We start from the raw sequence: 25,631 nt of genomic DNA on the forward strand, positions 1-25,631 counted from the left end.
ACTGGGCGATAGAATTCCAGAGGTTGGGGGCAGAGTGGCTGAAGGCTCTCCCGGCAATGGTGGGGCGGGTGAGTCGGGGGATGTGGAGCAGCCCGGAGATGGCTGAGCGGAGGGAACGGGTGGGTTGGTAGGGGCTTAGGAGGTCGCAGAGGTAGGGTGGGGTGAGGCCATGGAGGAATTCGTATGTGATGACCAGGATCTTGAACTGTATCTCAAGTAGAACTATATTTAAAAAACACAAATGTAATACATGCAAGTGCAGTCGTGTATGTGTGTAATGTCTGTTTCATTCTGTCTTTCACAGAGGCCCAAACCCCAGCAAAGTTCTACAGCAACTATTAGTACTTCAACCAGAACAGCAGCTTCAAATCTATAACATGCTTAAATCACATCTGACTGATAAAGGCATGCTTCAGCCAGCAATAAGTGAACAGTAATACTTGGTCCTTTTTTTTGTGTTGGAGTATTGAAAACTACTCGATTCCAAGCTGGGATGACTATCTTTTGAAATTTCTGAAGTGCAGCAGGTTAACGTTGATGTTAGTCTTGATGCCTACCGTTGCTGTGTACTGAAGGTACTTGTATTCTGTAACACATTAACTTGGCAGCAGAAATGTAGATTTGGAAGTTTTAGATTTTAAATGTATCCAATAACATCTTCCAAGCTCAATATCCCTCAAATGGATGCCTTTGGATCCCAACTGTAGATTCCGCTTGAAGTTAACATGTTAGAGTTATAATCTTTATACTGGTGACGGGGTTGAACTTGAATGTCTTATGCAACAATTACTTCTATAGGAGGTTGGTCCTGGTGTCCAAGTTGTAGTATTAGGATCAAATGATAGATACTTTCACTCCTTGAGAGCATGCACTGTATTGGGGGAATTGCACATATGTCTAGTAATGTTTACTGCATCCGAACATAGGCATATACAATGGCGTAGATATCAGATTGTTCTAATATTGAAAGTAACTATAGTGTCTGCAAAATAGAGTGTTGGCTAACCACTAGTCTTCAAACTCTGTTCTGTTCCTGTTCTGTATGAGAAATATGAGACGATGAAAGTTAATTTTGTTTGAGTTTGGAATGAGCTTTGTGGTTTAAAAGAAGCTTGAGTGTTTGCAGCGTGATTAAAATCAATGATCTGTGAGAGTTACCCTTATTTCAGGTAGCATGGCACTAAGTGTATATAATCTGTAAGTATATAGATATATAGATGCAAGTCTGTAATAAATTGTAATAATTTCTAAACATGAATGTATTTGAGAAACTGAAGAACAATTTGAAATTTAGATTATGCTGTGAAGACCAGAGGAATTTAATTTTCTATAGCATGTATAATTTGATAAATCACAGATGAAGATGAACATTCACTAAGTTAAAGTGGAAGGTGCAAGATGGTGATTTATATGAAGTAAGTTATCTTGCTTTACATAAAGTAAGGTACCTTTTAGGGAGTTCAACTCGTTTTGCTCATTTTACTAAAATATACATATATATATAGTAGCATAGACTGTATATTTTGAGCTCATTGACTATTTGTTCTGTGGTACTTCAACAAGATGGTATACCTTTCATTGACCAATCTTGCTGCATTATAATAGTACACAACATATGTCTATTGTATTATGTTACACTGTTAAAAGATCCTGTTCATCGTATTGTTTAATATTCTAAAGGAGGTTCAATTGTTTTCTGTTTTTTCCCAGTTACATTGATAAATTTTAAAAACTACAATTAATTCCCAATCTAATTGACTTGCTTTTATATACAGTTTGTTCATATGCTGCAAGTTTTACATTTTATTGAAGAAACAATATTAAGATGATATTTTGCTGCAAACAGAAAATAGATTGTCATCCAGAAGGCATTTAGCTTGAAATCAACAACAAATTACATTTGTATAGCGCCTTTCACGTTGCCTGTGACAAGGTGCAAATAAACTATTACACAATTGATGCAATTATTTTTAAATTAAGTATGAATAGTTTCTGTAATTTAAGTATTTTTAAAAACTCTTGCCAATTTTTATTTTAAGATGTTAGAGGGTATTTAAATCTGATTACTGTGGACAATCCAACAATTTAAATGATCCTTTCCACCAGAGGCTCTTGAATAACAGGCTTCAGTTACACTTTAAGAGCATGAACTGCGGGGTTTAATTGCATCCTTTATGTATCAATGAAGAGAATACCTTCTTGTGATCCTTTGTCTGCATGAAGATCAGCAAACATATTAACATATTGTCAACAAATGCATGTCATGAATTCTGGTGTCAAAAATGCTATATTTCCAAACCCAGATGTGTTGTGTTAATTGCAACAAATCTACTTTACATTATTTGTATTTTAGATCCCATCCTTCATGCTTTTTTCAGTAGTGGTAGACTGCAGTAACTTGCGGTTAATTTACATGTTACTTTGCACTGCCAATTTTTTCTGTCAAAGGCTTAATAAGCTTTCTTGTGAAAGTTTCTGTACAGATCATCTGCCTTTGGTACGTGAAGCCAGTCTACCAACATTTTTTCCAGAGATTATCTTAAGTTTTTCTTTAAGTTTAAATATGTCTTACTAATGGGACCCTGTGAGAAGCCTAGAATCCCTTTATAAAAGGTCTTATTCATTTTTGATCATTCTTATAATCAAAAGGAAATTAGAATTTTAATGATTTATATCTTTATTGATACAGATTGCAAACTATCTTATGTTTAAATTAAACAGGAAATTATTCAAACTTGGTGAACATTTGACTCCATTACTCAAAACTCCCCAGTTAATACAGATTATAGATTTGAATGTGCTAACTCTGATTGTGTGGCGCATTTGGTCTGAAAGCATCTTCCTGGAAGCATTAATACTCTATAGAATTTAAATTGTTCTGGTTTTGTTTGATTTGCTGCTATTTCTAAATTCGTTAAGGTACATTTGCAGTGCCTCAGTACCTATTTTATGTTCAAAATGTAATTTCACTCTAAATTATACTCTATCCTTGGCTTGTCTTAATTCAAAACTATTAAAACATGCATGTTTCAAGACATTTTCAGAATCTTGATGGATAAAGTCCATTATTTATATTTTTGAGTGTATATTGTCTGATAGTTTAAAATTGAAAAAAAAATTGTAAGAACATTATTTTATCAGGGAGTTTCACTAAATCATTTCAGTAGATTTGTTAATTAAGGTAAGTTATTTTGATATTAACCAGTTATGGAGTAGTTAAACTTTAATTGTTGAACATAATTAAAGCATTTTGTGTAAAAATAGTTAAGTGTTGCAGAATCATAATGACCAGAAGATGATCTTTGATTCCTGTTAACTACTGATTAGTTAAATGAATAAATATTTTTGTTAAATTGTCATTTCTCAAGGATATAAGCAAGAGTATTGTATTGTACTTTGCAAGTGGAAATTCTGCACGTGTATAATTCATAACTACTAGTTTCATCATCGTTCCAGAGTTTCCTGGCAGAATCAATTCTTAAAGCAATGCTCTCAAATCATTTGGTCAACACTATTAATTGCAAGATTGTGACACTTTATCTGCTACAAAACAAGCATTTTTTATGCTATTTTGCAGGCCTAAGCTATCAAAATTGCAGGAAACATGTGAGCTCTGTGCCCATACTGGACTGTGTTCCGGATGTGCTGCTGGGTGGAGGCAGCAAGTGAAAAGCATCATCCCACAATGCTCTTTAATGAAGTATGAATTTCCTGACCTAATGAACAAATTCTGTATCTTCTCCACCTCTTATTTAAGCATAATGCAAGTAAGTATGTGCTAAATTTGCAGGTTGCACTACTTTTCGATTTAGATGGAAAGAACAAATGCATATTTTTATAGTGTCTTCACATTGAAGTCATTGTTTTTGTAGGCACTACTTTTTTAAACAAAAAGTTGTAACTTTTCACCCCCCCTCCCCCCCCCCCGCTCCATTTTATTAAAAAATAGACAGACAACTTGCTGCCAGATGTCTCCCAAAAAGTCTTCATCCAGCTGCAAACAGCATCCCAGGCTGACTCCCTTTCCATCTATTTCTCCAAATGCACATTTAAAAATGAAATGATTTTTTGATGGCACCTGTAGAACCCCATTGGAATGCAGGCTTGCCGAGGACCAGCCTTGGGTGGCTTCCCACACTAAAACAATGAGTGATTTCAGGCCACCCTGTTGCTTCTCACACACTAGGCATAGGAAGTGACAGCAGTGATGAGCTCATAGCTGGAAATCAGATGTTTTTAGCACAGGAAAAGTCAGTCAACTTCCTGCACCATATTGCTGACTGTGTGTGTGATCATACCCTGTGGGGATTTTATAGTCCCTTGACTATCCTGTTATAACTGGGCGCTACTGTATGTTGCAGATATAGATAGATACACTGTAAATATTGGCTAAACTGTTAAATGCAGCCTATGCACATTACTCTCAGACTCCTTGAGAAGATTTAATCCTCAAACTGTATTTTAAAAAATAGCCTTGAAGCCATACATATGTGGAACACTCAATAATTTGCTTTGCAGACACTTAAACACAGTGATGAATGTATGTGTGTTATCAGACACAGTTGACCAAAGAAAATAATATGGACAACAACAACAAATTACATTTATGCAGCACCTTTAACGTTGGGAGGACGTCCCAAGGCGCTGGACAGTCGGGTTGGGATCCGAGCATGGGAGAGGGATGGGGTAGGGGTGAGGGAAGGTAGAGGTGCGAGGGCGACCGAAGGCACGATTGAAGACGAGGGACTTGAAGGAGGCAAGGGAGGAAGTGAGGTGAAGGGACTGTGGGATTGAGTTCCAGAGTGTGGGGGCAGAGAGGCTGAAAGCCCGGCCACCGATGGTAGGGCGGGAGACATGGAGCAGGCCAGAGCCTGATGAACGGAGGGAGCGGGCAGGTTGGTAGGGAGTCAGCAGGTCAGCGAGGTAGGAGGGGGCAAGGCCATGGATGGCCTCAAAGGTGAGGACGATGATCTTCAACGCGATCCTCTGGGGGATGGGGAGCCAGTGGAGTCGGGCGAGGGTGGAAGTGATGGGTTCGCAGATCCTGGTGCGTGAGAGTGCACGAGCTGCAGAGTTTTGGATGATCTGCAGCTTGTGAAGGGAAGAGTTGGGAAGGCCGATGAGGAGGGAGTTTCTGTAATCGAGCCTTGATGTGACGAATGCATGATACATTATTGAACAAAACACAGCTTTCTTAGGACTCTCAACGCTGCTGTGATATTCTCTGGACTAAAACTTGTGGCAGGTGTAACATCAGACTCGTATAATTGTGCCTCCAGCATTGTAGTTGTACTTCTGAAATTTCATGGCAGCAGGACTCCATTATAATGTGTTTGCTGTTGAAGCCAACAGTAAGTCCTGTAGCTCAGTGGTTAGAGCACTCGCTTTGCAAGCGAGAAACCTGAGTTCAGTTCCAGACAGGGCGAAACCTTGGGCAAGTTTCCTTACTCCACACACAGCCTAATAATAATCCCTCCAAAACCAGAAACAATAATAAATTGGTCATTTTCAATCTACGACTGTGTGGGACATTGCTGTGCACAATTGGCTGCCGCGTTCGCCCACAAATATACAGTCAATTCACTTTACAGTGTTCTGTGAAGTGCTTTGCGACGTCCTCCCGACGTGAAAAGCGCTATATCAAATGCAAGGATTATTATTATTATTAAGTTGCATTACGTAGGTTGGTGTCTCGGAGTGCACAAACTATTGGATTTTTGTTAGCATTTTCTAAATTGGGCCATCCAAGCCACCATCGCAAAAACATGTCTGACTTGTAGGTTATCAGGTCATCCTTAGCATCTACTTATGTGCGGCAGGCGAGCAGACAGTGCGGAAATGCTGCTAATGTCATAACTCTGTGCATTGTAGTGGAAGTGCTGTTTGTGTCACTTTGCAAAGGAAAGAAGTCAAAATGTGTTGATGTAGATATTTTTCTGAACCGGTGAAATGGTATCCATTCATTGAAGTATCACAGACACTCCATTTACACTACTGTTTTCATTAAATGAAGTGGACCACTCCAAAGCATTCTACAGGAGCAATAATGCCAGGTTTTGCATTTCAGCACAAGTTTGCTAATTCTGCTGTATGTTCCTATTTCATATAAAATGTATAAACATCACAAAACTAATTATGTTACTTTGTTGATACGCGATGGGAGTTTGTAACTGCACTGAATGGGGTTTCTTAGCTAAATAAAATGATTGTGAAATATTATTTGCAATATTGCTTCTCAAGTGTGTTAATAATTGAATAGCTATGAATGAAGACAACCAACAAAAAGGTTGCTATTGTATTTTGTCAATTAGTGAAGTAATAATGATGCAGGTTGAACATTTTCTAACTTCTCTGATAAGTAATGCAACATAAAACATACACAACAGTGAAACGGAACATACAGTACTATTCCTTAGAAAACCTGTTCCTTCTTATATGCTACTTATTTTCGTTGAACTTGAATCTTTTTTTCACGTGGCCAAATGACAGTAATTAAACAGCCGAAATCTAATCAGAAAAATTGTGAAGCAGTTCATTTGAAATAAAATACTTATTAACGCAATGCAGAATTATATACTGGGCTTTAAAATCATACCATTGACAAGTTATACTATTGACTGTATTCGTCTTATTCTGGTGTGAATAATGTCAACAAAGTAATTGGGAAATTTATTTTTCCATCCCCATCTGCCACCCGACGGTTTTACAGGAAAATCCAAGATTAATTTTGTAGTTAATGCAAAGGCTGTACACTGCTGCCTGAAACAAAAAGGTAAGGCAGATGCCTTTAAAGGCGATTTATATTCACAAAATAAAACTCCATTTTATTCTGAGGTCTTGTCAAACATTAGAAGTTACGAGGGAGATGGTTCTAAAAATCCAGTGAAAATCATGATTTTGGAAAAATAAGAATTCAAAACAAGCTGCATACTAACAAAACATTTGTGTTATTGACAAATATTGCTATTTATCTGCATCAATTGGACTGGCCCCATTACTTCTTGTGTGTATACTTGGACATTAAGCATTTTACAAACTGACTATAGTGCTCACTTAAAAACTCTAGTTTTGCTCTAGCTTTCAGCTTTCCTTCAAACCTTTCATCTGGCCTTTAAGTCCCCGTCCACCTTTGCTTTTCCCCAGCATAGCTGAAATGCTCAAGACACCATTGTCATCGTCAAGCTAAATGCTCTGACCCCTGAGCTCAACTTTCTAAAGACGACCATATAAACTCCATATCTAGTATCGAATCCCACATGAGGCTCCACAAGTCTATCACCCCCCCACTCAGTTTTTGTACAATTCTGAGATATTCTCGCAACGTGAAAGGTGCTATAAGTGTAAACTTGTAATTGCTGCCCAATTTTACTCAAAATGTTACTGCCTGTTCATTAAATCAATAAAATATGAATTTAAAAAATCACTTTTCCTGTCTCTGAATAAAATTCATCCAGAAGCAGAGTGTGATATTTCTGGATTTTTCAGCACGCAGCTGCTTATCCCTGATCTAAGCGAACATGCTAGTGCACCTTTGAGGCAGTGCTGCATTGGCAAATGTACAACTATCCTTCAGATGAGATCTGTTCCAAAGATGACTGGTAAAGGTTCCATGACACTATACAAAGAGAGATGGGAGTTTCTTCCATATACAATAGCAAGTCTTATAGCCACACCAATTAGGACGTTTACTTTGAGTGTGTGTTCGCTCACGAATCTCGAACTTGCCTGGGTCAGATCTGTTGATCAATTGTTTCTGATTTAGTTTCGTCCCTTTAAACTGATAGTCCTGAACACTTAGTGTTTTACTGCAGATCACAGACTTCACAGCTTCCAGTTTGATGTTTTAAAAGCTTAGCATCATGTTCTGTTGAACCAAATTAAAACTAAGCACTCTTGAATATAGCACACAAGAGCTCCTGCTGACACTTCATCCAAATTCACATCACCCAACTGTTGAATGTTAACTTGATGCAAAAGTTCAAAATTAAATTATAAATATTATAGAACCACAATGTTTTGGAACCTTGGAGGTTGTGCAAGGCGCACATGGGACAAAGTAGAGTACTGAATGATCTGCACGATTTACGCAAAGGTAAAACATTTCTGTATTTCATCAAAGGAAGAGTAACTTTAATCAATACACTTAGTCAAACTGGTCTTAAAATAGCAAGCAAGCAACATTGGTGGTAAATAGCAGGTATTTATTTAAATGAAAAAAGATTTAGTACCAGGACTCGTCTCTATTGCATTAGTTACATATGTATTTTGTGTGACTGTAGCTCTTTTGCATTAAGGACAAATATACAATGAACATTCAGATACCACAGTTTACACACTAGTATAATGCATCAGTCTAGCACATGAACCACCAAAACAAGGATTTCAGTTCTCATATACAGTACAAAAATCCCACTCCAGTTCAGCCAGTTTTCTTCATTTCATTTTCATTACTGTACAGATATTGGTCTTTTTCGGGACAGGAAGGGAACAAGAAATTTGTTAATATATTAAACACAACAAAAGGTGGAAACAATATACATGTTACTGACACAAAAAGTCAGCTGTGTTAATCATGCAACAAGTAACAAAACTTGCTGAAATTAAAATACTTCAAAAACAGTATAATTGCATAAATATTATACAGTTCATTTACTGTAAAGAAATGTGTCTTTAAAATGAGAGAAAAATGTTTATGATAAAATGATTCCTACCAGTTTTATACACAATAGCAAGGTGCAAAATAATTAAGTTTTAGTATCAATATTGATCAGGTGCTGCCAATAGACAGCAGGCCTTACTTTTGAAAGCATGACAGTATAAATTGCACACTACATAATACAGATAACGTACACATGAACAAGGGGAAAAGGGAGGATGAACATGTTAGCTAGGCACAAAGAGTATACTTGCTACGACATGACTACTCTAAGTGCTTGTTACAGATTATGATATAGTAAGTGTTGATACGTCGCATCACAATTTTACACAGAAAACATAAGTTACATTTTAAACAGAAATATCAGTCACTCCTTGGAAAGGATTCATTGCATTAGAAGTAGCATTCAATGCAAAAGCATTGTTGCCCACAGTACCACTGCACTTGGGGAAATGGCTTTAAAACAGCCAATGAATCCATGAACTACAGTCAAATCTGATTCCCAAAGAACCTTCACCACATTTAAAGTGTTGAATAACTAGTCATTCCATCACCTCAGTAAATGTAGTTATGGAAAACAACATGAATAGTAGCATATTGTTTTTGACAGCTAATCTAAAATACTGAGGTAAATTGTGCTCGTGAGATTTGACTGTAGTAGTTCTTTACTATAATGTCCTGTGGCTTTTCAGAAATGAAAACCTGGAGCAGGTTAACACTGGAGTGTCACTTCAGTGGTCAGAATCCTGAAGCGTGGAACTGACTGGTACGATACAACAATCACATTGACTCGCAACAAACTTAACCATCTAAACAACTGGAAATCACCTTTTCTTTAAATAAATTCATTGCATCGTTATTTACTGATCATTTGGACATTACATAAAATCGCTGTAGTGTTTTGCTGATGTATTGTTCTCATTTTGATAAATCAAGCCTAAAACCTTGACTTTAGTTTTGAGAATGCAGCATGGATATATTTCAAGGTTTTAGTTAATGATTGCTACCACAAGGTGTGCTCTTGTGTCTGTAACATCAATTTCTAACATAAGTAATTTATTTTTAACTGCTAAGCAACTAACTGTAATATAACTTATTATGCCCACACATTGAGAGCAATACTGAGTTTATAATTCGCTGCTCTCGAGTATATTGACAGCATATTGTAAACAGCTTGGACATGGTAGAAAAGGCATCTGGTCAGAAAACAAGAGCGGGCATTCATTTTTATACTGCCGTAAATGCAGCATAGCAAGCTTTGTGGAACTGAAGCTAATGGTAAGGAAGTCTCCAGCCTCTGCTTTTTTAAAAAGATGATTTTCTTGCCTCCTGCTCCCCCTCGAAGCATACAAACACAAACAAAACTCTAGTATCATGGTAGTGCAATCCTAAAAGGATTGCTTGCATTCGCAACCACAGTTACTAGTCCTATTGCTCCTCATAAAGACGTGATTAAATAATGGTTTGATAAGAGAATGTAACTAGTGTTACAGTAATCTAACACCCCCAGGTACATTTCTAATTAGTATATTCCAAATACCATGGGGATGCTTTCTTGGACATAAATTGATGCAACACAAGGGCTGGTTTGAATCTGCTGCAAACTCCTCCCTTTTTCTTTGATACTGTGGGCTTCTGCAGTAGAGTATACTTAGTAAACAAATACAACTCACAAATCCATTATATCTTGATCCAAACAATAATTAACAAAAATCCAAGGTTATTAATGCAGTTGGTAATGATGAGTGTTCCGATTAGTTTTTGCACATACACTTTCTTTTAACGCCTAAAACAGTTACTGAATGGTACTGGACACACTACTATTGATTTCTTAAATCACACAAATAGTGGTTAGTTGGACTTTCTGTAACAGGCAATTCAGACGTTTCTCTTGTTAAAAAGGCCATTAAACTATTTACACTATAAACAAATGGGATTCTTGCAGTGATGACAGATTTACATCTAAAATCGTACAAGCCAATGGTTTTATGATTATGGGCAACATCAGCAAGATGCTTGAGGGATGGTTTTACGTCTAGAATTACCAAAATCATACTCTCAGCACATTCCAGAACATCCAAACCATTTATGATTCAGATAAAGAGGAGATGAGCACATTATAATGGGAGGCGAATGATCCCTTTCTATTCAGTATATTACAGTGCTTCAACACAGTACAAAGAAATATCATGTAAACTATTTTTTCTTCCTTTTTTTTGCAACAAAACGTTTCCTTTTGCATAAAATCTTTTCAATCAGCTAGAGTAACAATGCTGCTACTAAGCAGTCAGTGACACTAGTTCCTGGAGTTCTCCTCAGCCCCCCTCTCCTGCTGCAGGTTGTAATAACAATTCTGACAGACACGCACGGGCGAAGAGATTTTCAAACGTCGGATTTCAGACTGAAATCTACTGCACCTGCAACACAAGAAAAAGTCAAGGTTAATGCTACAAATCTGGCCTCTTAGGATATGGCCTTCAGATGACACTGGGAGAAACTCCCTTCAGTTTTTGAATAATGCCATGGAATCCTTGGCGTCCATGGCGTTACCTGGACAGGTAGATAGATGCGCCTGGACCTCAGTTTAAAATCTCAACCTTCGGCAAAGCAGAACAAACAAGCACCTCATTTGGGTGTCAGCCTAGACTATCAGCTCAAAATCCTGGTTTGGGGCCTAAACCCAAAACCTTCTGAATCTGTGGCGTGTGTGCACTAACTCAGCCGGGCTGACACCTAACATAGTACAGTAAGACAACAACAAGATCAACCTGTTAATGTGGTCAAACTTTCTCAGTCAATGTGCTGATCTTATTCGTTAATTTCCACTGTTACAAAAAAACCTACTTGGGCAGATGTATTGAAATATAAAATTCTTGATATATGAATCTTTGTGAACATTTCTATGTACATAGAGAGAGGGTATGAGCATTGCCAATAGAACTAGCACTAAGGTGTGCTATTCAATGAGCCAAGGAGCATTAGCTATATGGCTGAACATGGCAGCATATCATTTTTTTTCGCGATATTTGACAAGTTCTAAAACTACCTTTTTCTAAACAATCAGTACTGATGACATCGTTAAGGCTTCTGACAAAGAAGAGACAGCGACAGCACCCCCTCACCCCCACAATGTCGTAGAAGTAATTTAACATCTGAAACCAGTGACTCAGGATCCTTCTGCCATTTCAACCATGTACACAGAATTATCTCATAAGGTTCTGACAAGCGAATAACAGTAACAGTTGAAAGTTTCATGTCACTCTTCTCCAGAACAGCAATCAGTGCGTTAGCTGCTATGGAAAAAAACATGGTTACAGCACAAATTGTCTTTTCATGTTACTCAAACTCTGTTATAGGAGACTATATGTGCTCCGAGATGCTACCCTGCATGGAGGGCACTTGTATAAGTGCAAGTTGTTGTATATAAGACAAACCTCTACCATATTTTTCTGCCCAATGCAACTATTGTAAAAGATTTGCTCTGGAAAGTATATCAAAGTACTTGTAACGTAGCACAGAGTTATTATAAAATATTTTGCGTACTTTTGACAGAAGAGCTGGCCACAGTTTCTGCAGTGATGTCTTCTTTCTGTGAGGGAGAAGCGCACAGAACATCCCGAACAGCTGTCACCTCCATCATCCTTAACCCAGTGGTCAGCAGCTGCCCGCCCTGGCTGGTCACTCACTGACCAGCTAAACACTCGGCCTCGTCCATCTCCCACCATAATCTTACTGTGATCCCTGAGAGGCAAAGAAGAAATTAGTGAGACCCATTCATGTTACCTAAATTACAGCAAAACAGTTCTTTTCATAATTAGCATTTTATTCAAATATAGCATAAAGATAGTATAAACATTTTAAACCTGTAAAGGGTGGAATAGGAGTCGAGTCTAAGGGAGATAATATCTAGTACCTTTGAAAAATAATTCACACAATCGGTTTGAAATGGATCTGCTTTACAAATGATACTCACTTTGAAATGCCCAATGCTGTGATTTCTGCAGGGTGGCAATTATCTTTACGATCAAATGCTGTGTGCATAGTCAACTTGCTTCGAAACACCAACTGTCGTTCCCATCTATATCCTGAAGGCAGAGAATATTGTACTGATAAATACTGGATGTGCAACTCCTTTCATTTGCAGTATGCAGTGCATGAACAATATTTCTGATACTGAAAGGCTGAAATTTACTTACAGTCCAGGTAATTCCAAAGTTCACTTACTATAATTGAATAAAGGGATATTTAGGTTACCAATTAGAATTAAACATACACCAATAACCCAAGTAGAGGAATAATTTCTGTTAAAGATCAACAAATACAATGCCTCAAGTCATAGGTACTAACTACCGCCTCTCCACTGAATAATTCTCTTCAGTGCACTTTTTATACCATTTATTGCATATCAGCCTCAGGATCATTTTTAAAAAAATCTTACACTGATGCATTCACTTTCGGCTTCTGGGAATTATATGATTTGGAAAGGAACAAAATATCTGCTTTGCATTAGAGAATATTTAAAGCATCTTTTGGAGTTAACATTAATACAGTAAACTAACTGTTCACTGTAAATGGACGGGCTATAATAAATACAAAATCTCCCAAAGAAATTGGGAAGGACATGGATATTTATTATGTAAATATATGTATTATATTTAACTGCCAGAAGAACTAGCCTGGTTTTCTGGTGTATAATTTACCTTTATCAAAGGGTTTAAATTAAGTATGCAATGGACACAGAACAAATATTTCTTTAAAAAAAATGAGAGCTGGATCCCTGGTTGGGTCCTTTTTTAAAACAAAAATATTCCTTGTATTTGGTACATCGCCTTTCACGTCAGGACGACGTCTCAAAGCGATTCAAAGAACTTATTGTGACGTGAAGGTATACTTGTGGGCGAATGCAGCAGCCAATTTGCATGCAGCAATGTTCCACAAACAACCATGCGGTGAGTGACCAATTTTATCTGGGAGATTGTTGGCCAGGACACCAGAAGAAACTCTGTTCTCTTTTCGAATAATACCATTGGTTCTTTGATGTCCTCCTCAACAGGCAGATGGGAACTTGGTTTAATGTCTCAACCTAAGGACAGCACCTCCACCAATGGAACACCCCCCTCAGCACTGCACTGGAGTGTCATGTGATCCCAAATGCTAACGTGGGATTGAAGCCACAACCTTCCGACTCAAGAGGCAAGAATGCTACTACTGCTACTGAGCCAGGCTGATGCACGAGGTGAAACACATGATGATGCTCAAGATGAACATTCCCCATCCACCTATTCTACAAGCCTGCAGAGATGGATCAATGCAAATAGGTGACCACAACAAACCCAGCCCCTCCTGAACTTGGACAGTGTGTTTGGTGGACAGGCCGGCACCGTTGCCTGGAGCTGTGACTCGAGGCGAGATATGCACCAAATCTCTGCAAAGCCCAACTTCTCTACTATCATGCAGTAGCAGGTCCGATCAGTTGAATTCAGCAGATCCTCCCCCTCCTGTCACCACCAACGCAATTAGCAGCCTGGGAGATCCAGAACATGAGACGGCTATGATGAAGGAATTTGGGTGAGTGGTCCACTCCAATTTACAGCAGTAGATTGTACAGTATTTAGAACAAAAAAAAGATTTGTTATTTATGATAATAATTCTTGTATTTGATATAGCGTCTTATTAGGTCTTCGAGACGTCTCAAAGCGCTTCACAGAATACACTGTAAAGTGAATCGACTGCATATTTTGTGGGCGAAAAGCGGCAGCCAATTGCACACAGCAGCGTCCCACAAACAGTCGTGGATGAGTGACCAAATTATCATTTTTTTTTAAAGGGATTATTACCTCCGGAAAAGCGATTTGCCAATCGACTAACAACTGGGTTCCTATATATTGCTAGGTAAACAGAGGCATGTGGAGCAAGGAAACTTGCCCAACGTTTCGCCCTGCTGGGAATTGAACCCAGGTCCCCTGGCTTGTGAGGCGAGTGCTCTGACCAATATGCAACAAGACTCCATTTACTTAGAAGAAAATCACTTGGAAAAACGAGCCAATACAGTCAAAAAGATTTCTCTCATTGCATTTCAATCTGCTGAAATTCTCAAGAAGAGTTAACTAGTTGAAGAGGTTAAGTGGATCACATAGATGAAGACACTTACCTAGTCTGAGCATGTTGTGATGACGCACTTCAGTCTGCCCGTGCTGCCCGGATTGTGGGTGGTGTTGGTGATACTGCTGCAGATGACTCTGCATTTGAGCTTGTGGTTGAGGTTGCGACAATGGCTTGTTCTGACTCTCTGAGAAATTGACAAAGACGAACCCGTCCTTCTCATCCAGACACAGCTGATCTGCCCAGCGTTTCGATTCCTCCCCATCTATCAGCCATGCTGCGGCGGATCTGCCAGGCACCCCCTTTGCCTTGTGTCCCGCGGAACCCAGATGAGTTTGCTTGGATTTGGGATCTTGGCTGCTGCTCTGATCATCCAGGTCTGAATCACTACTGTCCTCATCCTGGGCTTCTCTGCCTAAATGGCAAATATTAAATAATAATGGGAGAGATAAAGCACATGGTCTTTCACTACAGTTAGAGGCAAGAAGAGTGCAAATATGGATTTGTGCATTAATTATCTACAGGGTTTTGAAACAGCCAAGTTTAATGTTATTGCATTTCTATTAGTATTTTCTTGACAAGTGTATCAACCAGAACTAAAACTGTTATATTCAATGTGTTATTCGTACAATTCAGGTTTCTACATAAATACAGCAATTAATATTAAACCTTTCACTTGATATACAGCATCTGTAATAAGGTGCCATAACAAATGCAAGAATTATTATTATAATGTTGAGAACTTCTCAAAACATGTCATCATATAAAGTGTAGTGTCAGTATACTTATAGGCAAACGCAACAGCTGATTTGTGCACAACAATGTCCCACAACATTCATGAAGTGAATGACCGATGTTATCTGGAGGATCGTTGACCAAGACACTGAAAAAAATCCTCTCTTTTCGACTAGTGCCATGCTATCTTTAAAGCCCACCTGAATAGGCAGGTAAGACCTCAGTTTAACATCTCATCAGAAGCCTCCAACAATGCAGCAATACCCCACATTGTATAGAGCTTCAGCTCGGACTGTATTTCAAATTTCAGTCATAGGGCTTGAACCAACAGCTTTCTGACCAAATGAGCCAGGCTGACACCTAATTAACTCTATATACCACACCCTGCTCTTACCTATCTGTGATACTCCACAAGATTCCTGGGTGTTTTCAGAAAGCTCTCCGCTCTCCTCGGGAGCTGGTGTTTCTGGAACCTGTAAAAACTCCATTCTCCAGAACTAAAGAAGCAAGAATTACACAGGTTAACAGAAACATGTGGCAAGTGCAGAACAGCAGGAAATAATTCTGTAATCACCTTGGGGGGTGGGAATTAATAAGGAGGAAAAATGATAATTGAACCCAAACCAGCTATCAACCATGTCTAATTCCGATAGCAGTCCTTCAGCAGGAATCAGAAGCCTTTGCTGGAATCAGGACCCAAACCTAGAGCATTTAGGCCACGTCATATAATTTACATTTATATAAATCAGCTGAGATCTGCTGATTCAGCAGAGGCTAGAAAATGAATCTGCAATTTTGCCCAGTGTGCACGACTTAGCTTTTCACTGGATAAACGCATTTAACCATTGGGGAAGATGCTCAATTCATGTTCAGAAGATTTGTTTGCTTTTAGTGTCTATTGTGTAGGTTCCGATTTTAAAAAATCACTGAAGATTTAGGAAATAATTTTAAAGGTTACTGACTCAAGTGTTTTGTGCCTCAGGCAATGTTTAAGGAAATTCTTCTCGTATTTGAGACAGAGTTCAGTACTTACCCTGACCACACCATCTGAATGTCCTGTGACAATAACATTCTGTGTGTGCCACTCATTCATCTCTGACACGCAGCAGCACTGGATCTGCTGACTGCGTCCCGTGAAGGTATTGACATTCACCACCGGGTTCCCATTGATGTTCCACACATGAATGTAGGTGCCAGCACAAGAGACAATGTCTCCCTGTTCAAAATCAGTTAGAAAGAGCAATAAGTTACAGAGAGGGAAGACATTTTGACCCCCAAACAGATAAAAACAACTTAAACTATAGGAATATCTGAGAACGGAGGTAAAACTACTGATACTAAATTTATCAAGATTCTCTATACAACCTCAAGCAGTGAGATCAGAATGAATATTAAAGTGCCTCACATTACATTCATGCAACTCTTATTGACAGGATCTGAAGGACAAAGAGTTCAGTCTGAAAGTGACACAACTCTGGTCTGTGCTGTTATACAAATTGCTGGCAAATTACAGCAATGCCATTGAAATCTTCAATCAAACAGCCCCTGGAAGCAATCTTCAGCCACTCTGAGGCCAGATTCAACATCTTTAGACTGTCACAACATAGACATAAAGGTGTTCGTTCATTTCTGCTACTGCGCACAGCTTGCTATCCCCTATAGAAATTGCACCAACACAGCTTGGCTCGGAATATCAATCAGAAATGGTTTCAGTCAGCAACGTTGCATCGTCAACATTAAAATGCTCGAAAGGCTAGTTTGGATCTCTTAAGGCCATTTCCTACCTTAATCCAACAAACTCAGCCCTGATTCCAACTCAGAGTAAACAGTTCAAGTAAATAATGTACATTTCCACAAAATTGGGAACATGTTTCATGTACGGTACCAGAAAAAAAACACAAGAACAAATTTAGATTTATATAGCTCCTTTCACAGGAGAACATCCTAAGGTTTTGGACCTGAGCTGGGGGTGGGACCCAGGGGGCAAAGGTGAAAGATGCCCAGCTAAGGAGGATGGTGTTGAGGCAGATCTTGAAGGAGGAAGGGAAGTGTCAAGATATAGGGACTTTAGGATGGAGTTTCAGAGAATAGGGGCAGATAGGCTAAAAGCTCAACCACAGATGGTGGGACTGGCGGGGTGGGGGGACCTGAAGCAAGCTGGGGCCTGCTGAGTGGAGAGAACAGGCGGGTTTGCAGGGCTTGAGGGGGTCACAGGGGTAGGATGATTGAGAACATGGAGGGATTTAAAAGTTGGGATGAGGATCTTAAACTTCATCCACCGGGGGATGGGGAGCCATTGGAGCCAGGCGAGGATGGTGGTGATAGACTTGTGGAGCCTAGTGTGGGAAAGGGCATGAGCTGCAGAGGTCAGGGTAGTCTGCAGCTTGTGTAGGGAGGAGTGGGTAATCCTACAAGCAGAGAGTTGGTGTAGTCAAGCCTGCATATGATGAATGTCTGGTCAGTCCTGAAGTTTAAAAAACTAGTAAGCCTATACTCTTCTCTCTTACATCCCTCAATCAATTAATTTACCAAATAGCTGTCCAATTCCTCTCTTGAACTTGTTGATACAAAATTCGTCCACTGCCTCCCTGCCTGATCCATTCCACACATTCACCAAGAAATTCAATCTCAACAGTCTGTTCCCTTGTGATTGAAAGGATGTCTGTGAACATAATCAAGGATTTGCATTATGTCCAGAGGATTTTTCTGATCAATGCCAGTTGCAGGGAGGGAGGGAAAACAGAATGGGTCAACCATTTACCTGCCCCTTAATGGTCAGCTCAGGAGCAGTGAATACAGAGGCCTGGATTTGTGGCTGGCTGCAAATTCATTTTAAAATAGGTTTGAACTGTCGGGCTGTGTCAATCTGGTCCCAAAACAAGACAGCATTCCTTTTTGGGAGCTGTCTAACTATTTTCTGAGCTGCTGAAGGTCACGCTCCAGTTGTCATAGTGCCGTAAATAGTAGTTGTTTACATTAGCAGATGACAGCTCTGAATGTGAATCAGAAATCTCAAGCGTTCAGTTTGATTACACTATTCACCATTGACCAAATCAACAAATGTCAAAAGGTGTTCCATTTGCTTATTAACAGATCAGCAAACGACAGGTAAAAAAAAACCTTTACATTCAGTTTGCAAAAGCCCATGGTGGTCAGAGAATGGCTGTGATGGCAATACGGCGCTTACCGTCAGCTCATTGATGCACAACGCTGACACCGGTGCCCTGTGTCCCCGCAACTGGGTCACAAATGCCAGTTTATTCAAATCCCAAATGATGCAGGTTCGGTCGCATGACCCGCTGACGATGATGTGGTAGGCTGATGAAGCAGTTAAACAAGTCACTGTATCTGTGTGACCGTGGAGTGCCTAAAAGACAAGAGATAAAGGCAGCGTTACGACTGGGTTTTTATTGTAAAGGTTGTTGCCAAATGGCCAAATCAGAAAACAGCATGGATACCTAAAAAAAAAGCTGGAAGATATCGGAGCTAACTTTGGTTCCTGTTTGTATTTTTACCACTTATGTTAAAAATATATCTGCATCAACAAGTTCATTTTAGGACACTGATGTAGACTTACCACACAGGAAGCTGCTAGTAAAAAAAACAATGTCTCATCACCCTGTGGTACTACAGCACTCCTGTCACTCCAGACATAATCTGTAGGGAACCCGATCAGCTCAGAGCCAATGAGGATCTGAAATCCCCATGTTCTTAGGTTTAAGGCCATTTTATTAAAACTTGGAAAAAGGTCTTAAATTCGGTCTTAATTTGGAAACTGATTTTCTGTAGTTCCTTTTCATTACTACTGCTTGAATGGAATTTCCCCAGCTATAATCTTTATTCCCTGTTCATTCTGCAATAAGTATTAATTCGTACTTATTGAAGTCTGAATAAAAACCCCGCTCTGTAATACTGTTATGTATATATGTAGATCCCGATATTCTACATAGGAAATCTCTGCCTATCGCACTCTCAATTTAGAAAATACAGTTTAATGTTCCACTCTGAAGCTCTCTAAAGGGAGATTTAAAAACTAAGACAGGTGCAGTGGATCTAGGAGAGTTTAACCATGACATAACCACTTATCCACTAAGTTACTCAGAGCACGTAATGAACGAACAGCATTACAATTTGCATTATTAAAACAGTTACCTGTTTTAGGGTCAGGGCTTTTGCTTTCTCCTTGGAAGTGGTGATCTCCCACACACAAATGGCCGTACTTGTTCCTCCAGTAATAACTAGCTTAGGGTTGGGGCAAACTGTGCACAGTATCTGTCCCCATTCAGTCAGGCACTCGTACACTACCAAAGCCTGGAAAGGGAAGAACAAAAACGTTAAGCATCGATTAAACTGTTAAGTTTGGTGAAAATGTACATGTGGTTTTAAGTATACCAAAGATGATCATCCAATCCTTTGGAAATGTTTTGGTGAGTGACGCTAGTCAATAACTGTATTGGCCTGAATGATCCGAGTATTTTTAATAGGAAAATCTCATGATTAATTCACACTGTTAGGATCAATACATTTCTTAATGACCAGTGAATCACCCTGAAGAAGCTTGGTGAGGTATCAAAATAGAAATGGTACATTTTTATATTAGCTTGTTGGTTTTACACCATTTGGGCTGACACTGGTGACTTCTGTGTCTTGCTTCTCTAATTTAGCAATGGGATAAACCTTCTCACTGACAAAGTTACTGATGTTCACTGTCGGTAACTGAACTAATCTTAACGAACACATCACGTCAGTTCTAGGAGTAGTTTGGAGATCAGCTGCCGCAGTACAATGTAATTGTTAATTCTCTTGGCTCCCCTCCTCCAGTTATGCATTTGGACTTATTACATTGTTGTGACACCTCAAAACTCTTGTATTTTGTGGGCGAAACACTACAGTTAATTTGTGCATAGCAATGTCCCACAAATAACCATGGAGTGAGTGACCAAATTTATTTGGGGAATTATTGGCCAGGATACTGAGATAAACTCTCTTCTCTTATCACATCCCTAGACTTTTAGTCGCCCTTGGTGGGCAAGATGTACTGTGGATACCAGGAGGATCCTGGTCAGTGACTGTGTTGCTATGAGTGAATGCTGTTGTGAACCGCCATTGTTTTTTCAATCTAAATGTATTTTGAATCAAGTTGATAGAATGAAGCTGAAATGAGCGATCGTAAGCATTCACTTAAACCATGGAAAATGTTTATCTGAAATTTAACCACTGGCCTCAACATTTATAGTCTCACTGCTTTTACATTTGCTAATTAATGCATTATGAGAGCAATAGTAATGGCATTTGTGGTCGTCCTGCCCTGTTCCTAGTACAATGTTCTTTCAGATAATAATTCTTCCTTTTGATATATGACCAACAACTTCTGCACTTCACAGGGAATTGCTATTAAGTGTATAATAAGAGAAGCAACAACAACCAATTCAGGGTTGCTGTCGTTGTAGTTACTGACCTTGTCAGATTCATAATTTGCCACCCTGCAACTGAGATCTGCATATCCCCAGGCAAATGTCTTGTTCCAGGTGGGAGGAATCAGAACCTTGTGTTGTTCCACTGCGAGAACACCTTTATCCGTGTAAACAATCTGCCCCACTGGCTCCTTCAATTCTGCGGCAGACAAAGATATTGAGTTATTCTAAACATTGCGTGTAAAGACAGACCAAGGAGTTATTTAGACACGAAAAAATGCAAAAGGCAAAATACAAGAAGGTGTGACCTTTATACTTCATTGCCGGCCTCTCAACTCGGATACCCTAAATCAAACTATCAATGATCAACATTTGTACCAGGTCTCACCATTGTCATCCGAGGGCAGAGCTGCATTTGTGACCTTACTAGATCAAACAAGAAGCATACTGACGGTATCTGTAGATGGGGATGTGGTAAGTAAGGAAATGGCGGTTAGATCACTGATCTATAGTCTAGGTTCACAAGTTCACCAGATTGGTTTGGATGAAGAAGGCCTTTCGATCTATCTCATCCTTCCAGAACACCCTATCATCCTTGCTCAAATGTAGCCCAAACAAGAGATTCCCTCCTGTTTCAGTTGGTTTGTCATGTTCTTTATCAACAGCAGTAAACCAGTTTCTGATTGACATGAACCACAGTACAAACCTAAACCTGAATTATCTTATTTGTAATTTGATGCTGAGAATCTTATTTCATGACACGTGTGGGAATTTGGAAGCTCAATTAATATAGTAGTAGAAGTTCTTTACTGGGCATATTGTCACATCACAGAAGAGATCCCTGTACTTTCCTCTGACTGTCCTGGGAGTTCTCAATGTCAACACTGCGTAGCTTAGATGTTAGAGCTGGGAAATGGCACATTTCTCCATCGCTCACTGTAACTAGGTCAAAATTCACAACAGGTACTGTAAGCACTATATAAAACAAATAACGCTCAAAAGGCTTGAGCAAAATAATGATGGATACAACATCTTTGTTGAAATTCTTTTGTAGAAATTCCTGCTATAAGTTGAAAGCCGTAAATTGTAATACAACACAAGCTACAATCTGGATAGCTTAAACTTGTCGGTAGTCATCATCATTATTATTATTGTCTGATTTTAAACAACGTCTCTCCTAAACAGAAAGGGACCACTGGCTGTTTTAAACTGTATCCACTGTTAAATTATAACAATGATCACATTTCACCTTTAACAGGAGTCAAAGAGGGTCTTAGGTTATCTAAATGGTGAAAGAAGATCTTGTCGGAGGTATAGCTGACTGAGGACGGCACACCAGACGATTCTCCGTTTATCCGGCTACGAGCTCGTTTTGGTGGATGAGGCTTTTTAAATAGCTGTGAAGATTAAACAAAGATGCATCTGTTTAAACACCATTAAAATAGGTTTCATTTGGTTTTCATTTCAAGATACAGTGAACTCCTGATAATAAAACCCTTGGAGTGATGATATATCAGGAGTTTACCATAATTAATTCATGCTGTGATTACAGAAATCTGATTGCTGAATCCTAAGTTGCTGAAATACTTCATGAAGCCCAGAATCGTGTGAAATCAGCAAAACTTTCAAAGATAGCTGATACTTTCAAAAACAACAACTTGCAGTTGTATAGCGCACTTCATGCGGGGTAGTGTATCGGAGTGCTTTCCAACCAGTACCTTATGCAATATGGTGAAGAGATCCTGAACAAAGGATAATGATCTCAAATTTAGAGGGGCAAGGGTGAAATTTATATAGTATCTTTCACATCAGGAGGATGTGCCAAAGTGCTTTCCAGCGCCTTGGGACGTCCTCCTGACCTGAAAGGCGCTTTACAAATGTAGTATTGTTGTTCTTGTTGTTTAAATCCTCAGCAGACACCTTCTACTTTACACAGAGGCGGCAAACATGTGGCAAGGCTTGTCTGGGAAGGCAGTTTATGAGGGCATTTGATACATTTTTGACATCAAAGAGGATTAGGGGATATGTGAGATGGGAGAATGGTATTTAAAAATAGAACAAACCAAAGTGTAGTACTGCTTTATTTGAAACAGGGGGTGAATTAATTTGAGTTCTTTTTAAAATTCGGGAGGTCCAATTGACTGCCCACCAACTTTTTAGGGACCATTTAGCAATTGTAATGTTGTTAAAAACTAGGTCACCCGACAGGTGTTTAATATTTAAAGACTTGCTTCAGTTCAGTCTCCAGCCAATGCAACTAAGCAAGAATAAATCAGCCTTCCCGCTTTTAACTGTTTTGCGGCCGGAAGAGGTATCACTCATTTTTCTGGGGGGGGGGGGGGGGGGGGGTTTGGAAGCAAACACAGATAATTAGAATCTACAAATTGCAGAAAAATCTGGGGAAAATATGTTCCTACCTGTTTGGGAATCTGTCCGAAATTATTGATGAAGCCAATGGTTGCAGTTTCTTTCAGTGGATCATTGATGTTATATATGTCCACCTGGCCTTCATAGAATAGGTGATGGAAGACATTGACTGCCTCCACTGCAGGAACGCCTTGTTGTTTGTAACCAAATATCAAATCAATCCATTCATGCAGGTGGGAGCTGACGTAGTCACATTCCAGAGCCTGGAAGAAAATGCCGATTATTATAGCTTAGAGAGTGGTTAGCCAAATCTTTGGGGTTGTTTATATGTCGCCAGACAAGATTGGAAAGCAGAGAGAGAAGGGATGAGGTGGATGGCTTCTGGGGGAAGAGTTCCAGAGAAAGGGGCAAAGAGGCTGAAGGCTCACACACCAACGGAGCGGTGGAGTGGGCCTGGGGTAATGAAGCCAGCTGGAGGTGCTGGAGTGGAGGGAATGTGGGTCCTACGAGATTGAAGCGTTAGGGTGGGGCAAGGTTGGGGAGGCATTTGAAGACAAGGACAAGGGGCTTAAAGGTGATGCACTGGGGGAAACATAAGAAACTCCATCCAGTACCAAGATGAAAACTTATTCAATCATGTTTCTGTTATTGTCATTGGGGAACCAGAGTTGGAATACATCATTTGGATGAAATGTTAAACTGAGATCCGTCTGCTTGTTCACGTGGACTTCAAACATCAAGGACATTATGTTGAGGAGCAGGACATTATCCTTGGAACCTGGATAACATTATATTTCAAGGACATCTTAAAACTCTTTGCAGGATTTACTACATATTGCCATATTTCTACTGGTCAGTGAGACAATGAGTAGAGGGCATCAATTTAAGACAGGTAGAAAAGGGAGCAAAGGGGAGATTACGACGATTTCTTTTACACTGAGAGTTGTTAGTATATGGAATGCCCTGTTGGGTGCAGTGGTCAAAGAAGGATCCACATTAGCTTTTAAGCAGGAACTAGATTGATATCTAGAAAGGATTAATCTCAAGAGGTATGAGGGAAAAACAGGAAAATGAGATTGAATAGATGCTGTCTCAAAGAACAAGCACAGACACAATGGGCCGAATTATCTTCTGTGCTGTGAACTTCTACAGTTCTCCACGGTGACAACAAAGTTGTGATACCATTACAATTAATAAGTCTTAAAGAAATTATGTTATATACATTTGTATAGATAACAAGGTAGTTATCATGACGTTTTGATGACCCTGTACATCTTCCATAGGGAAATCCAGCATTTAACATGAATACAGCCTAACAAACATAACATACTTTGAACTCTAAAAAGATTACAATAAGCAATAAACTAACTTGACTGTCAAAAAAGCACTGCTAGTACCTCACGATGAACTCTGATGAACTCCCTCGGGTCCCCTTTAGCCCACGGTGGTAGTAACACGTCTCCCAACTTAATACCATTCTGTTTATTACCTGAGGGCAGAAGATAGCAGTATGCAATGTCACAGAAGTCCATTCTCACACTTTTCAGCCGGTTAGACATTAAAATCTAATCTTACAATAGTTGTGTCTTCCCAAACATGCCTTACAGACTTCTGCTCTGGGACAGACTGAAAAATGTGGAAAAATCAAAATCCCACTGAAAGCATGTTACAGTCTATTTTGAAACTAGACAGATTTATTTTTCCAATAGAAGAATCAAAAAGATCTCAGATAAACCAGAAATGCTGTAAATTCACAGTGGATCAATCAGAATCCGAATGAGAAAAATAGGTTAATATTTAGGGCACGACGGTTCAAATATTTCATGCCCATAACTTGCAGTGGATTTACAGCATTTCGGTATTTTTTTAACAATTTCAGTTTTTTTTTAAACTTCCAGTTTTGCTGCAGTTTTACAACAACAACTTGCATTTATATAGAGCTCTCCACACTGGGTAGAGTCCCGGAGCGCAGTTTTAGCATGCAATTAATGTACCGAATTTCAATACTTTATATTCTTCGACAGAAGAAATGTAGCCACACCTAGATCAAAATTGTTGGAGTTGAGGAGAAACTCTGGGAGGTAGAAGAATTCTGGGATGAGCTCTTTCACATCCGCCATGTTGTGTTTGGAGGCTGAATACCAAGCCTCTCGCACACTGTGAAACATGCGATCGGCTAGATCAAAGTGACCGCCCTGAGGAGGGGGGGAAAGACAGACAACAGACACAGAGTAATTCATATGATTACAGTTCACCAGACAACAATAAATAGCATTTTACTCCCCGAGTTCTGAAGCTAGATGGTGTACTATCTTGAAAAGCAGAAATTTACAGAATGGTGCAGCTACGTTTTACAG

At 39.3% G+C, this 25,631-nt stretch overlaps 2 protein-coding genes across 2 annotated transcripts in view; one reads left to right on the forward strand and one right to left on the reverse strand.

The window, feature by feature from the left end:
• cds1 (CDP-diacylglycerol synthase (phosphatidate cytidylyltransferase) 1) overlaps positions 1-1,999 on the forward strand; it is a 44,949-nt gene extending 42,950 nt beyond the window's left edge. The window contains exon 13 of the mRNA XM_007896959.2: positions 305-1,999. Coding sequence (XP_007895150.1) covers positions 305-437 — 133 coding nt within the window. The 3' untranslated portion in view covers positions 438-1,999. The remainder of the gene's footprint in view (positions 1-304) is intronic.
• A 6,181-nt stretch (positions 2,000-8,180) lies between these two features.
• The window catches only part of wdfy3 (WD repeat and FYVE domain containing 3), a 226,536-nt gene continuing 209,085 nt past the window's right edge, over positions 8,181-25,631 (reverse strand). The window contains exons 53-65 of the mRNA XM_042340146.1: positions 25,316-25,469; positions 24,672-24,763; positions 23,325-23,537; positions 22,157-22,304; positions 20,952-21,106; positions 19,646-19,804; positions 18,681-18,860; positions 16,527-16,709; positions 15,888-15,990; positions 14,808-15,173; positions 12,630-12,741; positions 12,200-12,397; positions 8,181-11,073 (exon numbers count right to left, since the gene is read on the reverse strand). Coding sequence (XP_042196080.1) covers positions 10,953-11,073; positions 12,200-12,397; positions 12,630-12,741; positions 14,808-15,173; positions 15,888-15,990; positions 16,527-16,709; positions 18,681-18,860; positions 19,646-19,804; positions 20,952-21,106; positions 22,157-22,304; positions 23,325-23,537; positions 24,672-24,763; positions 25,316-25,469 — 2,184 coding nt within the window. The 3' untranslated portion in view covers positions 8,181-10,952. The remainder of the gene's footprint in view (positions 11,074-12,199; positions 12,398-12,629; positions 12,742-14,807; positions 15,174-15,887; positions 15,991-16,526; positions 16,710-18,680; positions 18,861-19,645; positions 19,805-20,951; positions 21,107-22,156; positions 22,305-23,324; positions 23,538-24,671; positions 24,764-25,315; positions 25,470-25,631) is intronic.

The sequence above is a fragment of the Callorhinchus milii genome, unplaced genomic scaffold, assembly GCF_018977255.1.
Source record: "Callorhinchus milii isolate IMCB2004 unplaced genomic scaffold, IMCB_Cmil_1.0 Scaffold1, whole genome shotgun sequence".
NCBI lineage: Eukaryota > Metazoa > Chordata > Chondrichthyes > Chimaeriformes > Callorhinchidae > Callorhinchus > Callorhinchus milii.